Source organism: Ovis aries, chromosome 10, assembly GCF_016772045.2.
Source record: "Ovis aries strain OAR_USU_Benz2616 breed Rambouillet chromosome 10, ARS-UI_Ramb_v3.0, whole genome shotgun sequence".
In the NCBI taxonomy this organism is placed as follows: Eukaryota; Metazoa; Chordata; class Mammalia; order Artiodactyla; family Bovidae; genus Ovis; species Ovis aries.
Window position 1 is genome coordinate 23,688,021 of NC_056063.1, and position 13,563 is coordinate 23,701,583.

General features: G+C 38.2%; 1 protein-coding gene across 1 annotated transcript in view; it reads right to left on the minus strand.

Moving 5' to 3' along the window:
- Positions 1-13,563, minus strand: part of FREM2 (FRAS1 related extracellular matrix 2) — a 161,196-nt gene that overhangs the window by 140,413 nt on the left and 7,220 nt on the right. Inside the window, exon 2 of the mRNA XM_027973602.2 lies at positions 9,092-9,181. Coding sequence (XP_027829403.2) covers positions 9,092-9,181 — 90 coding nt within the window. The remainder of the gene's footprint in view (positions 1-9,091; positions 9,182-13,563) is intronic.

The following is a 13,563-nucleotide window of genomic DNA, read 5'->3' on the forward strand; positions in this document are numbered from 1 at the left end:
TTCCAGCCTTGCTTAAAATTCAAGCTAATTATCAATAATGACTTTGCCTTAAACCGTAAAGTTACTGGTCACCTTCCAGCAGAAAGTCGTGCTCCTCCTCGCCAGAATGAAAAGCGTCCAGTCTCCTTGTGTCTTGACTATTCAATCGTCAAGTACGGACTAAAAATCTGAAAGACTCGTCCTCCACTGACATTTCACGTACAGAAATGACTCTGCAGTCTTTTTTTTACTATGTCAAGAAGCTATTTATACTTTCAATAGCATATGAATTAGGGATCTTGGTGGATGAAAAACTAGGCACCACAAAGCACAATCAAAGACAGTGGCAACACACGTCTGGCTACGGACCAGATGCCTTACAATGGCCAACACACATATTATGTCTGACACCCCGGTTTCAGTGCCAAAACCAGAGACAGACTCTCTTAGTCGGCGTGCCCGTGTCATATGAGAGCTGAAAGGAGGAAATGGCCAACCAATTTTCATAATGGAGAAAAAGCGGGGCCCCTCCTACTTAGTATAACCAGCCAGATGATCACATATCCTAGCTCTTTCTTCTGCCCATCAAGAAGTATCTTAATTTATGTCAGAGTTTAGGGTTGACATGTACACACTGCTATATTTACAACAGATAACCAACAAGGACCTACTGTATAGCACAGGGAACTTTTGCTTAATATTTTGTAATAACCGAAGGGGAAAAGAACTTGAAAAAGAATGGATATATGTATATGCATAACTGAATCCCTTTGCGTATACCTGAAACTATCACAACATTGTTAATCAAGAGAGAGCACAGAAAAAGCAAAGTATCATGAATCTGATGAATCTGATGAATCTGATGCTGACACTTTGAGACTTGAAACAAGAAAGAGAAAAAATGTACATAATGACTCTTTAATAAGAGTTGAGGATATTTTATGCTAATATACTTTCTGCTTCTCTTCTTGTTGTCAAGTTGTCTCACATGAGGCAAAAAAACTGGGCGACTTTAGGCAGTGGTTCTGACTTAAATATTTCAGTGATTTATAAAAAATGTCTATATCTCTTTAAATTTTTAAAATTGCATTATATGATACAATTGTTTATATAATATACTGTCAACTATTTTATTTTCTGAAAAGAATTCTTTAAGCGTAACATGAGCTCTAAACTGGTGTTTACTATGAATCTCTTCAGTCTTAAGTATATTTCACTGAAGATTTCAAAGGCATTTTTATAGGAGTTAGTTCCATGTGTTTAAAAATGTGAAAGCTTTACTAAAAATCTTTTTTGGTGCCACAGGGATTTAAATTAATGCTAGGATAAGAGAATGTTTTAAAAGAATGCACAGGTCCCCCGGGAATTGTTTATAAGAGCTTTTCATAGACTACTATTTAACCGATCCTTATATAAAATAGAGCTTCTTTTTGCCATTTGTCTATTCACTTATATTAATATCTGTGAAATATTTACTGTGTTCACCCATGTGCAGGCACTGTGGTATAGAGATTAATGACATCTTTTTGATTTGAAAAAGTTTCTTCTCTACTAATGAAGATCTTCACAGTAGCAAATGATCAGGATACAACATTCTTGTTATAAATAAAGACAGGGACAGAAGCGCGCGCACACACACACAAAAGGCATGGCAAATTTTGTTATCAACACGTTGGGAACAACTCAAGAGAGGGAATGACATTTGAGTCGAAAGTTGAAGAGTGATTAACCGTCATTAGGGCTGAGGGTGGGGCATGCCTGAACAGCTACCTGAGACTGGGTTTCACATCATAATCAAGAGCTACAGGAGTTTATTGGAGAGAAAACTAAAAAGGGACAGGAGCGTTTCCATGTTAAAATACGCAGAATGTGAGAATAAGAAAATTACAGAGTTAAATGCTGAGAAGAAATCGGGCAAGAAATGCTCTGTTAAAAAAGGGAGAAAAAAATGTGTGCTTTTCTCCGAAATAGAGACACAGACATATAGAACAAAGGTGGATAACAAGGGGGGAAAGGTGGGGTGGGATGGATTGGGACATTGACGCATAAAACTACTATGTATAAAGTAAATCACTAATGGGAACCCAGTGTGTAGCGCAGGAAACTCTACTCAATGCTCTGAGATGACCTAAGTGGGAAGGAAACCCAAGGAAGAGAGGATACAGGTAAAATGTGTGGCTGATTCACTTTGTCGTACAGCAGAAACTAATACAACATTGTAAAGCCACTATACTCTAATAAAAAAATAAAAGAAAAATAAAAGAACACATGCTTTTTTCTTCCAACAAAATTCCATAGTACTAGATCTGGAATTTCATTCAAAGAGGCAATTATCAAGATAGGATATATTTTCCAAGTCTATATTATTATTATACTGAGTTACTCTTGAGAAGGCATAAAGAATAAAAACAAAAGACATGGAAGACAGTTTAGCTAAATCCAGGCGGTACAGTGGTAAAGAATCCACCTGCCAAGGCAGGAGACACAGGGTTCCATCCCTGAGTTGGGAAGATCCCCTAGAGGAGGAAATGGCAACACACTCCAGTATTCTTGCCTGGAAAATTCCATGGACAGAGGAGTCTGGTGGGCTGCAGTGCATGGGGGTACATAGAGTCAGACAGAGCAAGCATGCACTCACATAGGTGATTGTAACGCACACTCAGGTAAGAAATCTCCTCAGCAGAAGCCACAGATAACAGAAGCACATTTCCTAACTCCAGAATCAGATCTTTTAGATTGTAACTGTGAAAACGCATGTGTGGTTTGGCCCCAGAAAATCTGGATGGATGGCCTATTTTGATATAATATTTCCATTTGTTTGTTTGTTTGTTTGTTTGTTTTTGGCTGCACCACACTGTTTGTTGGACTTTAGTACTCTAACAGTAAAAGTGTTAGTCGCTCAGTCATGTCTGACTCTTTGTGACCCCATGGACTGTAGCTTGCCAGGCTCCTCTGTCCATGGGATTTTTCTCTTCAGTCAAGAAGACATTTTCTTCTCCAGGGAATCTTCCCAACCCAGGGATCAAACCTGGGTCTCTGCATTCCAGGTGGATTCTTTACCGTCTGAGGCATCAGGGAAGCCCACCAGGGATTGAACGTGGGCGCTTAGCAATGAAAGTCCAGAGTCTTAACCACTGGATCACCAGGGAATTGCTGCATGCTCTTTATTAATATTCCAACACACATATTTCATTACTAATGAGCATTTTAAGAATTACATTACGACAGACTTTATAATTATGAATTTTCAGGTCTGTATAACGTTTTCTGATGTTGATACCATTACTAAAAAGCTCTTCTTATTTTTATTGGCATTTAGAGCAATTTCCAGATTGCTATTGTTCACATGGTGACATACATGTGCCTGCGAGGCTTTACTTCTGTTAAGCTATGTCTCAAGTGGAGTCTTACAGCCTTCCTGACTCCATCTACAACCCAGAGATGTTTCTTCAACTTCATTTTCTTAGTTTTCAACTTCACAAATAGTTTGGAAGTGTAACTGTTTCATCATAATCCCTGCGGTGAATTTTTTTAAAGTTTCTTTCTAATTAATAAAACAAGTATAAAATGGTATCTTAAGATTGATTTGACTTGTGTTTAACTTTAGAAAGAATACATTCTTCTCCACATGTAGTTAGAAAAATGACAGTGTGGTACCAGGAAAGAATACTATAAGTGTTAGGATACAGTGACCTTTAAGGCATTCTAAAATAAAATACTATATTCCAAAGGATGCAGAACTTTTACCTATCAGCAGATCCAGTCTTCTGATAGGTAAAAGGAGGAAAGTGAAAAAGTTGGCTTAAAACTCAACTTTCGGAAAACGAAGATCATGTCATCTGGTCCCATCATTTCATGGCAAATAGATGGGGAAACAGTGGAAACAGTGTCAGACTTCAGATTTTTGCACTCCAAAATCACTGCAGATGGTGACTGCAGCCATGAAATTAAAAGACGCTTACTCCTTGGAAGAATAGTTATGACCAACCTAGATAGTATATTCAAAAGCAGAGACATTACTTTGCCAACAAAGGTCCATCTAGTCGAGGCTATGGTTTTTCCAGTGGTCATGTATGGATGTGAGAGTTGGACTGTAAAGAAAGCTGAGCGCTGAAGAACTGATGCTTTTGAACTGTGTTGTTGGAGAAGACTCTTGGACAGCAAGGAGATCCAAGCTGTCCATCCTAAAGGAAATCAGTCCTGAATACTCATTGTAAGGACTGATGCTGAAGCTGAAACTCCAGTACTTTGGCCACCTGATGAGAACTGACTCATTGGAGAAGACCCTGATGCTGGGAAAGATTGAAGGTGGGAGGAGAAGGGGACGACGGAGGATGAGATGGTTGCATGGCATCACTGACTCAATGGACATGAGTTTGAGCAAGCTCCGGGAGTTGGTGATGCACAGGGTAGCCTGATGTGCTGCTGTCCATGGGGTTGCAAAGAGTTGGACACGACTGAGTGACTGAACTGAACCAAACTGAGCTCTTCAGTCTCCTCTATCAAACATGCAAGTCTCAGTCTGGAGAAACCAGAGGATTTGAGCATTCCGCCCTCTTAAGTCTCTCCTGAATGTGTCGAAGTTACTAATTTGGGGAAAGAATTCGAGATTCGAACTGGCCTCTAGCTGCCTCATTATGCAACTTGCAAGAGGTCAGTTACCTATCTGTGATTCAGTTTCCTCATCTGCCATATATATATTTAACCATGCTGGGAGCTATGAAGGCAAAATTACATAAATGATGGTTTTGATATAAGATCTAATTGAAAGAATAATGACATATTGAGTATGTGTGCATGTGGTATGAATACACGTGTTTGTGTATAATACATACCTGCTATATTAAGCAACATTCATTAAGTCCAAACAGAGTAGTAACCCCTTGAGGTGAAAATTCTGACATTATCTATTCTTCCAATAGATAACTCTATGGTCCAGTCATCTGGTAATTGCCCCCAAGCCCTCCAAAAACTGAAAAGTAGAAACTCTATCCTAAGCACCACCCATTAGTAATGGATGGTCCCAGTCCATCACTTCATGTTAAGAGAAGAATTCTGTGGCTAGCCAGGTTCTTATGATAATTAAATCTGAAACAGAAGATTTTAGTTTTCTGTTCTCCTCCCTCTCTTCTCCCATTCTCGATTCCTGAAATTAAAAGCTATATTTTATTTTTAAGATTATTTGAAGATTCTATTTGCTCTAGTAAATTTATTTAGACAGTTGCTATCCTAAAATAAATATGGTAGATTTGAAGAAAGTGAATTTAGTGCGTTGAAGAGAGAATTGGTGGTAGAGAGTTCCTGGTTTTCTGACATGAGACTTTGACTTGCTTCCCAGATGTGAAATGCTAAAAGCATTTCATATATTTCATGAGAATGGCTTATTGATATGCTTACAAAATTATATAAAGTATTGATTGCTGTTGTTTAGTAGCTAAGTCGTGTCCAACTCTTTGTGACCCCATGGACTGTATGTAGCCTGCTAGGCTCCTCTGTCCATGGGATTTCCCAAGCAAGAATACTAGAGTGGGTTACCATTTCCTTCTCGAGCGGGTATTCTCGACCCAAGAATTGAACCTACATCTCCTGGACTGATAAGCAGATTCTTTACTACTGAGCCACCAGGATAGTTAATAAAATATTGATAAATGACAATAAGTCACAACAGCTGAATTCAATAACCAAACCCTCTGGTCTAAAAAGTCTGTCATCAAATGGATGGGAAGAATAAATAACCTTGAGGAGCTCTTGTTACTTTCTGGAATGATGGTCGTGTTTGGGGAAGTTATCTGGCTATTCCAAGACCTAGATCCTTCCAACTGAGAAGCAAGGCTAATCCTTGTTCATAAGATTCAAGTGCCTGCCATAATTCCTGAGACATACATATCTTTGAGAAGTGTTAAATGATATCATAAATGTGTCTTCATAAATATGTCATCTAGTTCATGAAATTTTCATTGTTACATCTGACCATATTGAAAATACGTGTTTCTATTACAGTCTATAAAATAGGTCTTTTCTAGAGTATATTTTGGTGAAATTATTGACTGTACAACTAGAAGATAAATAGCTAGGTCAGAAAAAATTTAAAATTCTTAGTATAATATTTTTGTAGAAAGGAAAGACAATTATTTTTTTCTTTTCTCACAAATATTGCAAAAAAAATTTTTGTTTTACTTCTGTTTGTCAAAATACCTCACACTTTCCAAACAGAAGAATTTCACTCAATATCCTCTGTAAGTTTAAATAGCATTGCACTTCTCATTCAAATATAAGGATATGTTATAGACAATGCAAAAAATAAGTATCAGACTAAAAATATTTTGAAATACATATGTGACTTTTCAGTTTTTACCCTTGCAGGTCTCTATGATTATTCTGTCAAAGAGAAATTTTCTCGCATTGGGGAAATTAAAAATAAATTCTGTTCCACCGAAAGTTGCCAGAATCTGCCTGAACCCTATAAGCAACACATTGTCAGGGGGGAAGAAAACAGCAAAGGACAATATCTCTGGAAGTTTTCTCTCTCACACGATACGCTAGCTCTGAAAAAGCTCCCAAAATGATTTAGTTCCTATTTCCATAAGCACAGTCTTTAGAGGCTCATCCATTTTTCCAGCAAATCCAAAAATAAACCCAGTCTCTTCAGCTAGTCATTCCTCACTTAATATTTTGAAATATGATACAGCGTAATGTTTTCTAATGTTTGAATACAGACCAAAATTTCAGAGTAAATACTAAAAGTCCATCCAGCTAAGGAAAGAAATGTTCAAAATAACAGAGCATATATGTGAATAAAAAGAAAGAAAAAGTAAAACATATAGAAAAACAAAGGCTATGATGTCTTGGAATTGTAGTCATCGGATTTCAAACTTTTTTGGCAATTTTAAAGAAAATGATACTTTGGTTATTGAGGTTTATTCAGTCATTCTGAGATATATACATGGTGCTTTAAGCCAACAATTTAGTCCTTAAGTTTATATTTTATATATATCTATATGAAAAGTGAAAGTTGCTCACTCATGTCCAGCTCTTTGCAACCTCATGGACTATACAGTCCATGGAATTCTCCAGGCCAGAATACTGGAGTGGGTAGCCGTTCCCTTCTCCAGGGGATCTTCCCAACCCAGGAATCAAACCCAGGTCTCCCACATTGCAGGCTTCCCTGGTAGCTTGGATGGTAAAGCATCTGCCTACAATGCTGGAGACCCAGGTTCGATCCCTGGTTCGGGAAGATCCCCTGGAGAAGGAAATGGCAGCACACTCCAGTATTCATGCCTGGAAAATCCCATGGACTGAGGAGCCTGGTGGGCTACAGACCATGGGGTCGAAAAGAGTTGGACATGACTGAGGGACTTCTCTTCACTTTCTTCCCTTCCTTACCGTCTGAGTCACAAAGGAAGCCCAAGAATACTGGAGTGGGTAGTGTATCCCCTCTCCAGTGGATCTTCCCGACCCAGGAAACTGAACCAGAGTCTTCTGCATTGCAGGTGGATTCTTTACCAACTGAGCTATGAGGGAAGACATATATATATATATAAATATAAATATGTGTGTGTGCATGCTCAGACGCTCAGTTGTGTCTGACTTTTTGTGACTCTATGGACTGTAGCCTGCTACACTCCTCTGTCTGTGGGATTCTCCAGGCAAGAAAGAATACTGGAGTGGGTTGTCATTGCCTCCTCCAGGAGAGCTTCTTGACCCAGGGATAAATCCTGTGTCTCATATCTCCTGGGTCTCCTGCATGGCAGGCAGATTCTTTACCACTATGCCACCTGGGAAGCCAATAAATATGTGTGTGTGTGTGTATATATATACACACAAATATATGTATATAAAATACAAATTTGAATTATTTCAGAGTCTCATTCTAAAGTTTACTCACAGTGAAATTTCCCATTTGAGCAGCAAGATTCAACAAGCAGATTAGTTTTCTATAAATTGATTTCCTTCTCAGAACTTGGTTTCCTAAGATTCACTTATCAATATGTCAAATAGTAAAGTATAATTTGGTTGCTAAAAAATAAAGTTATTAAACCTACTAAATTTAGTTGAACCCAAATTGACACTTTTTTTTTTTTGCCTCTCTGGCACACACTCAGTAGATGTCACTTTTCAGAGCTTGCGATCCTGTTACGTCCAATGATACTTTAAACAAGCACTATTTAATACTTCAAAAAATAGGAAGGGTGAGCCTGGAATCTTTTTGAGATAGATGACAGAACAGTGTGTGTTTGTATAAGGTGTCATAAAGAAACAGATGACTGAATTGGAATTATTTCTCTCTCTGTTCCCTTGCACACATGTCCCCTCATTTCCTGTGTCCTATTCACACATTCTTTCTGAGGCTCTTTTGCTTCTTCTGAGAGCAAACGAGAACACAAACATCTTTACGATCAATCTGGAAGTGGCCAGTTTTCCTCCTAGGGTGAGGAAGAGAACTGAACAATGTGAGTCAGGGCACCGAGGGAGAGATGACAAAAAAATTACTGAGGTGACTTAGATCTCAGGTCATAGTCTAGTCTCTGAAGTATTGAGGCTCCACTAAGGAAAAGTTTAGCTAGACTAAGTCACTTAATTTCCCAAACTAAGACAATCGTTAGACATACTGAACTTGATGAGTTGAAACATATATTTACATTGATCTCTTGGTGAATGCTATGTACCATCCACCAGCCTTGGTCCACACAGCACTCAAGCAAATTAGAAAAAGGCACCCACTTTGGGCAAACACAGCTAGATAGGACATGCTTTGCAAGTGGGGCTGGCTGGGTCAACATCTTCTTGTCACCTCAAGTAGGCAGCTTTATGCAGAGCAAAATCTGAACAACTGGACATGAGGATCCTGTTTATATAGATCTTTCTCTTTAGTGCTTTACAAATCACAAGACAAAAATAATATAACTAGAACATGTATTCACATTCATTGCAGAGTAGGATTGTGTCAGATTGAGAACGTAAGATTTTCTAGAGAAAATACCAAATTCACTCCATATAAATTTAGGTGAGCCTAAACTGATACTTGATACAGATTCCTTGTATGAAGGCTGTCAAAGAGCAATGAATAAAAGCCACTCTCCTTGTTTGCACTAACAGGAGAGTGAATACTTACCCCCATCTTCAACTGTAAAGTGGAATATGTCACTTACGGCATTAGCCCCTTCTCTTAAGACATAGCATATTTTCATATCATCAATGTCAGCTAGAAAACAACCAAACAACAAGATGATTAATTACTAGGGCAAAACCAGTGACTCATCACGTATGGTAAGTCCTATTGGCTGTTACTCTTCTGAACCACCTTTAGGCCCTCTTCTCCTAAGGGAATAGGAGCTATCTTATTTCTCCTATCTCCAAGCCCCCTTGATTTCAGCTGTCCCTTGGAAATCTGATCCCTTACATGGATAAATAGAGTGCAAGAGTTAGGCTATAATAATAGCAAGGTGTTGCCCCTCCCAATGGTATTTGCATGTTCATGCACCAAAGGAGTGACTATCTAAATACGGAATGTCAGACTCCATGACAGGTGGAAAGGGAGATATTTTGAGGCATGGCAGATTTCCTGGCACTACAGAAATCACACCCTTTGCTTCCCTGGCCCTGAGAGGACAGAGGTTCCTCTGCTTTCCCTTTAGGCTAATGTTTCTTTTCTCTTGTGTTACACCAGGCTGTTTTTAAGCTCTCCAAATTTTTGAAAGAAAAAAAATGAAAAAAAAAAAACAAACCCACAGATTGAAGTTACTATCATGACCCAGTACCAAAGAGAACTTAGAAAACATCTAATCAAAGCTGAAACCTTTATTTGGAATGAAAAATTATTCTGCCTAAGAAATTTTTTTTCTATTGCTTTCTATTCTAGCAATCAAGTTCACTGGTATGGTTTGTTTTCAGTATTGACTAATTCACAGTTTTAAAATTTATTCATCCATTTTGTGTTTTTCTCCGTAACAATGCCACACAGACAACATAATAAAACAAACATCATTCTGTCCTGTGACACTCCTGTGACTAGATCTGGGCCAATCAGAAAGTAGTTATTTGCAAAATTACTTAATATCAAGATCATGGCTAAAGATTGCTTCAACAGGGGTAAGTAATATTTGTCTCATGTGTGGTTTATTCATCTTCTAAGATCTTTAATCCAGAGAAGGCAATGGCACCCAACTCCAGTAATCTTGCCTGGAAAATCCTATGGACAGAGGAGCCTGGTAGGCTGCAGTCCATGGGGTCACTAAGAGTCGGATATGACTGAGCAACTTCACTTTCACTTTTCACTTTCATGCATTGGAGAAGGAAATGGCAACCACTCCAGTGTTCTTGCCTGGAGAATCCCAGGGACAGGGGAGCCTGCTGGGCTGCCATCTATGGGATCACACAGAGTCGGACACGACTGAAGTGACTTAGCAGCAACAGCAGCAAGATCTTTAATCAGTTCAAGCTATGGAGTTTATAGGCATCACATATAAGAAATGATTTTATGAAAGGAATAGTCTCATGTGATGCAAAGTGTTTCTATTTTCTGTTTGTGGTTTTCTGGCTTCGAGGCATGCGGGATCTTAGCTCCCCGACCTGGGATTGAACTTGTACCCCCTGCATTGGAAGGTGAAGTCTGAATCACTGGACTGCCAGGGAAGTCCCCTCAAGTGATGCAGACTATTAGAAACGACCAATTACTCCATGAACTTCTACAGCTCCAACATACAATCTACCTTGACTCACATAGATTTGAAAGGTGACTTGCTTACCATCAGACATTTGAAGAGGGGAAAATCTGATTTAATAGTTAACAGTACCTTCTTGTGCATAAAGATACTTCAGGACAAAGCAAGTTCAGGATGTTTTGTTCTCCCTTAGAACTTCATTTCTAACTCTGCTACAATTTCCCCAAATTCTGCCTCTTTCTGCATGGTTACCTTTTGTAGAAGGTTGAAAATTTCTGTTTTCTGTTTCCACAGTCCTTTGCTCAAGGATCTTACACCCAATAAAGGCTCAAATGCATCTTAATCTAAAATTAAAGAGGCTGGAGGTCTGGTAGCCCACACTTGCATCTTTTCCTTCGTATGGATGATGTTTTCTGTAGGGTAAGGAGTGAAGCCTCATGTACTGCTCTTTCCCAGTTTACTCTTACAACTCTCAATTTTCACAGCCTTTAGTTTTATTGGTGGAGGAGTGAAGGGAACTCTGCTGTGACTCTGAGGTGCTTAGCAGAAAGACAACATCATCTGGTCACGTGGAAGGACCTGGGTCCAGTGTTCCCATTCCATCTTTAATTCTATAAGAGAATCCAAAGGCTGTACTATAAGAAAAAGAAAATAAAACACCCAGTCCTTGTATTAATGTTTTCTAAACAAAAACTATAGAACTTGGGAGATAGTTTCATTAAAACAAATGACCACTTCAAGGGTGATTTTTCAGAAGTTTTCTTTTTTAAAGTAATGAGAACATGAATTTAGTTATAAGATACTCAAGAGTTAGATTTTCCCTCCAAGTTAGACCTAAACTCTTGATTAGATGAAACAAACGAAAACTCGTTTTGTAGTTTTCTTAATAATGCACTGTTCAAAATCTCAAGTAAAGACTTTGGTTATAACAGTTATTCTATAGGTACCTTTATATTTTATATAAAATGTATATACTGATATATACTTTTATATATACGTATTTATATACATGTACACACACACACATATATATATATATAAACATGTTTCTATTATATATAGGGCTTCTCTGGTGGCTCAGTTGCTAAAGAATGCACCTGCTATGCAGGAGACATAGGTTGAATCCCTGGGTTGGGAAGATCCCCTGGAGAAGGCAATGGCAACCCACTCCAGTATTCTTGCCCGGGAAATCCATGGACAGAGGAGCCTGGTGGGCTACTGTCCATGGAGTCACAAAGAGTCAGACAAGACTGAGCGCCTGAATATATATTATGTTTATATATATATAAACACTTTCCTCTTAAGGTACGAAAGTATTAAAAAGATAAAAACCTAATAGCCAAAATACTGTCTTTTTAAAGTAAACTTAGGATAATTAACTAGATTTTCTTCTTGCTCTTAAACTTGCATCAGATTTATTTCAGTTTATCTACACAATCATTTCATGTTTTTTTTTTTTTAAATTCTAAATTAATTGACATTCCTCGTAACCACACCCTGGTTACCTTTGGGGAAATTTCTAAAAGTGATAAATCATCTCCCATAAGATATTACTATGTATTTGTTGTAGAGAAAAAAAATCCTGGTACTTGAGACCTGCGGTGGACGGAGCAAAGAAGCATTACCTTGACAAAACATGAAGTTTGAAAAGAACTAAAAAATTTCCCTAATTTGTCTAATTCTACCTGGGTTACTTTTCCTAATAGTGAAAGTTAATAAGTTTTAGAAATCATGTCTTATTTTTTCTCTCTTAGGGACCATTTAGTCAATCTATTTGGCAATAACCTTCCCAAGCCATATATGCTAAGCTGACTTAATTCAGTGTATTGAAAATCCATCAAAATATCGTTCAGTTTGTCCCTTCAGGATAAAACAAAGAAAAAGACAGCACAGTCGTCACTTTAGACACTGCTTCCACTTCCTCTGGCAGAGGATGAAATGGTTAGATAGCATCACCGACTCAATAGACATGAATTTGAGCAAACTCTGGGAGACAGTGGAGGACAGAGGAGCCGGGTGTGCTGTAGTCCATGGGGTCGCAAAGAGTAGGACACGGCTGAGCGACTGAACAACGACAACAACATTTCTTCCTCTACTGCAGGAGCAGCCATGGCAACCACTGTAACGGAGCGTTCTCTGTTTTTACTCACTCATCTAATTTCCATTATAACGCCTCTGAATCAAACAGCAGCCTCAACTTGTTGAAATGAGTCCTGTGTGATTAAATAAAAACAATTTTCCCATGTTCCATATTTGCATTCTCATTGGAACATGATGCTTTCTCTTAAAATGTAATCTTAAAAAATTATATTCACTTTTTATAATAAACTCACAGCTACTCTATATTTACAAATGACTATAAGAAGCAATCACAGTGATTCCAAGTCAATGACAGCAATGGTCTGTACTGAAATAGCATGAGTTAATGGCTCAGTATACAGGAAATAATATTCCAATATTTTGAGCTGTTGGACTTGGTCCATGGAATTTAAATTAAATATCTTTGCCCTATTTTCATTCAGAAATTCTTTTTTTTTTTAATCACTAAAATCAGATTCTTTTTCCTGATCATAGGATTCGTTTGAAGTAACATTTTCAATCCTCTAAAGAATATCCTTTCACTATTCCTTGCATCCTCTTTCCTTTCCAAGAAAAGAAACCACTGCAAGAGCGCATGCATCTCTATCCTCAGAAAACCTTCACACACAAGTTTCCTGCTGGTCTGGCATGACACTTGGCACCCAGAAGTTTTCCTGTCCCTGCAGGCCCTAGGATATATATTCAGGCTTTCAGCCAAGAATCAGGAGGTTGAAGGGTAGGGCTATTTGCCAGAATCTAAAACAGAGAAGCAGTTTACTTTACACCCTGCGATATCCATGTTTATTAAAGCATTTGTTATCTAAGAGTCTAACACTGTTACAGG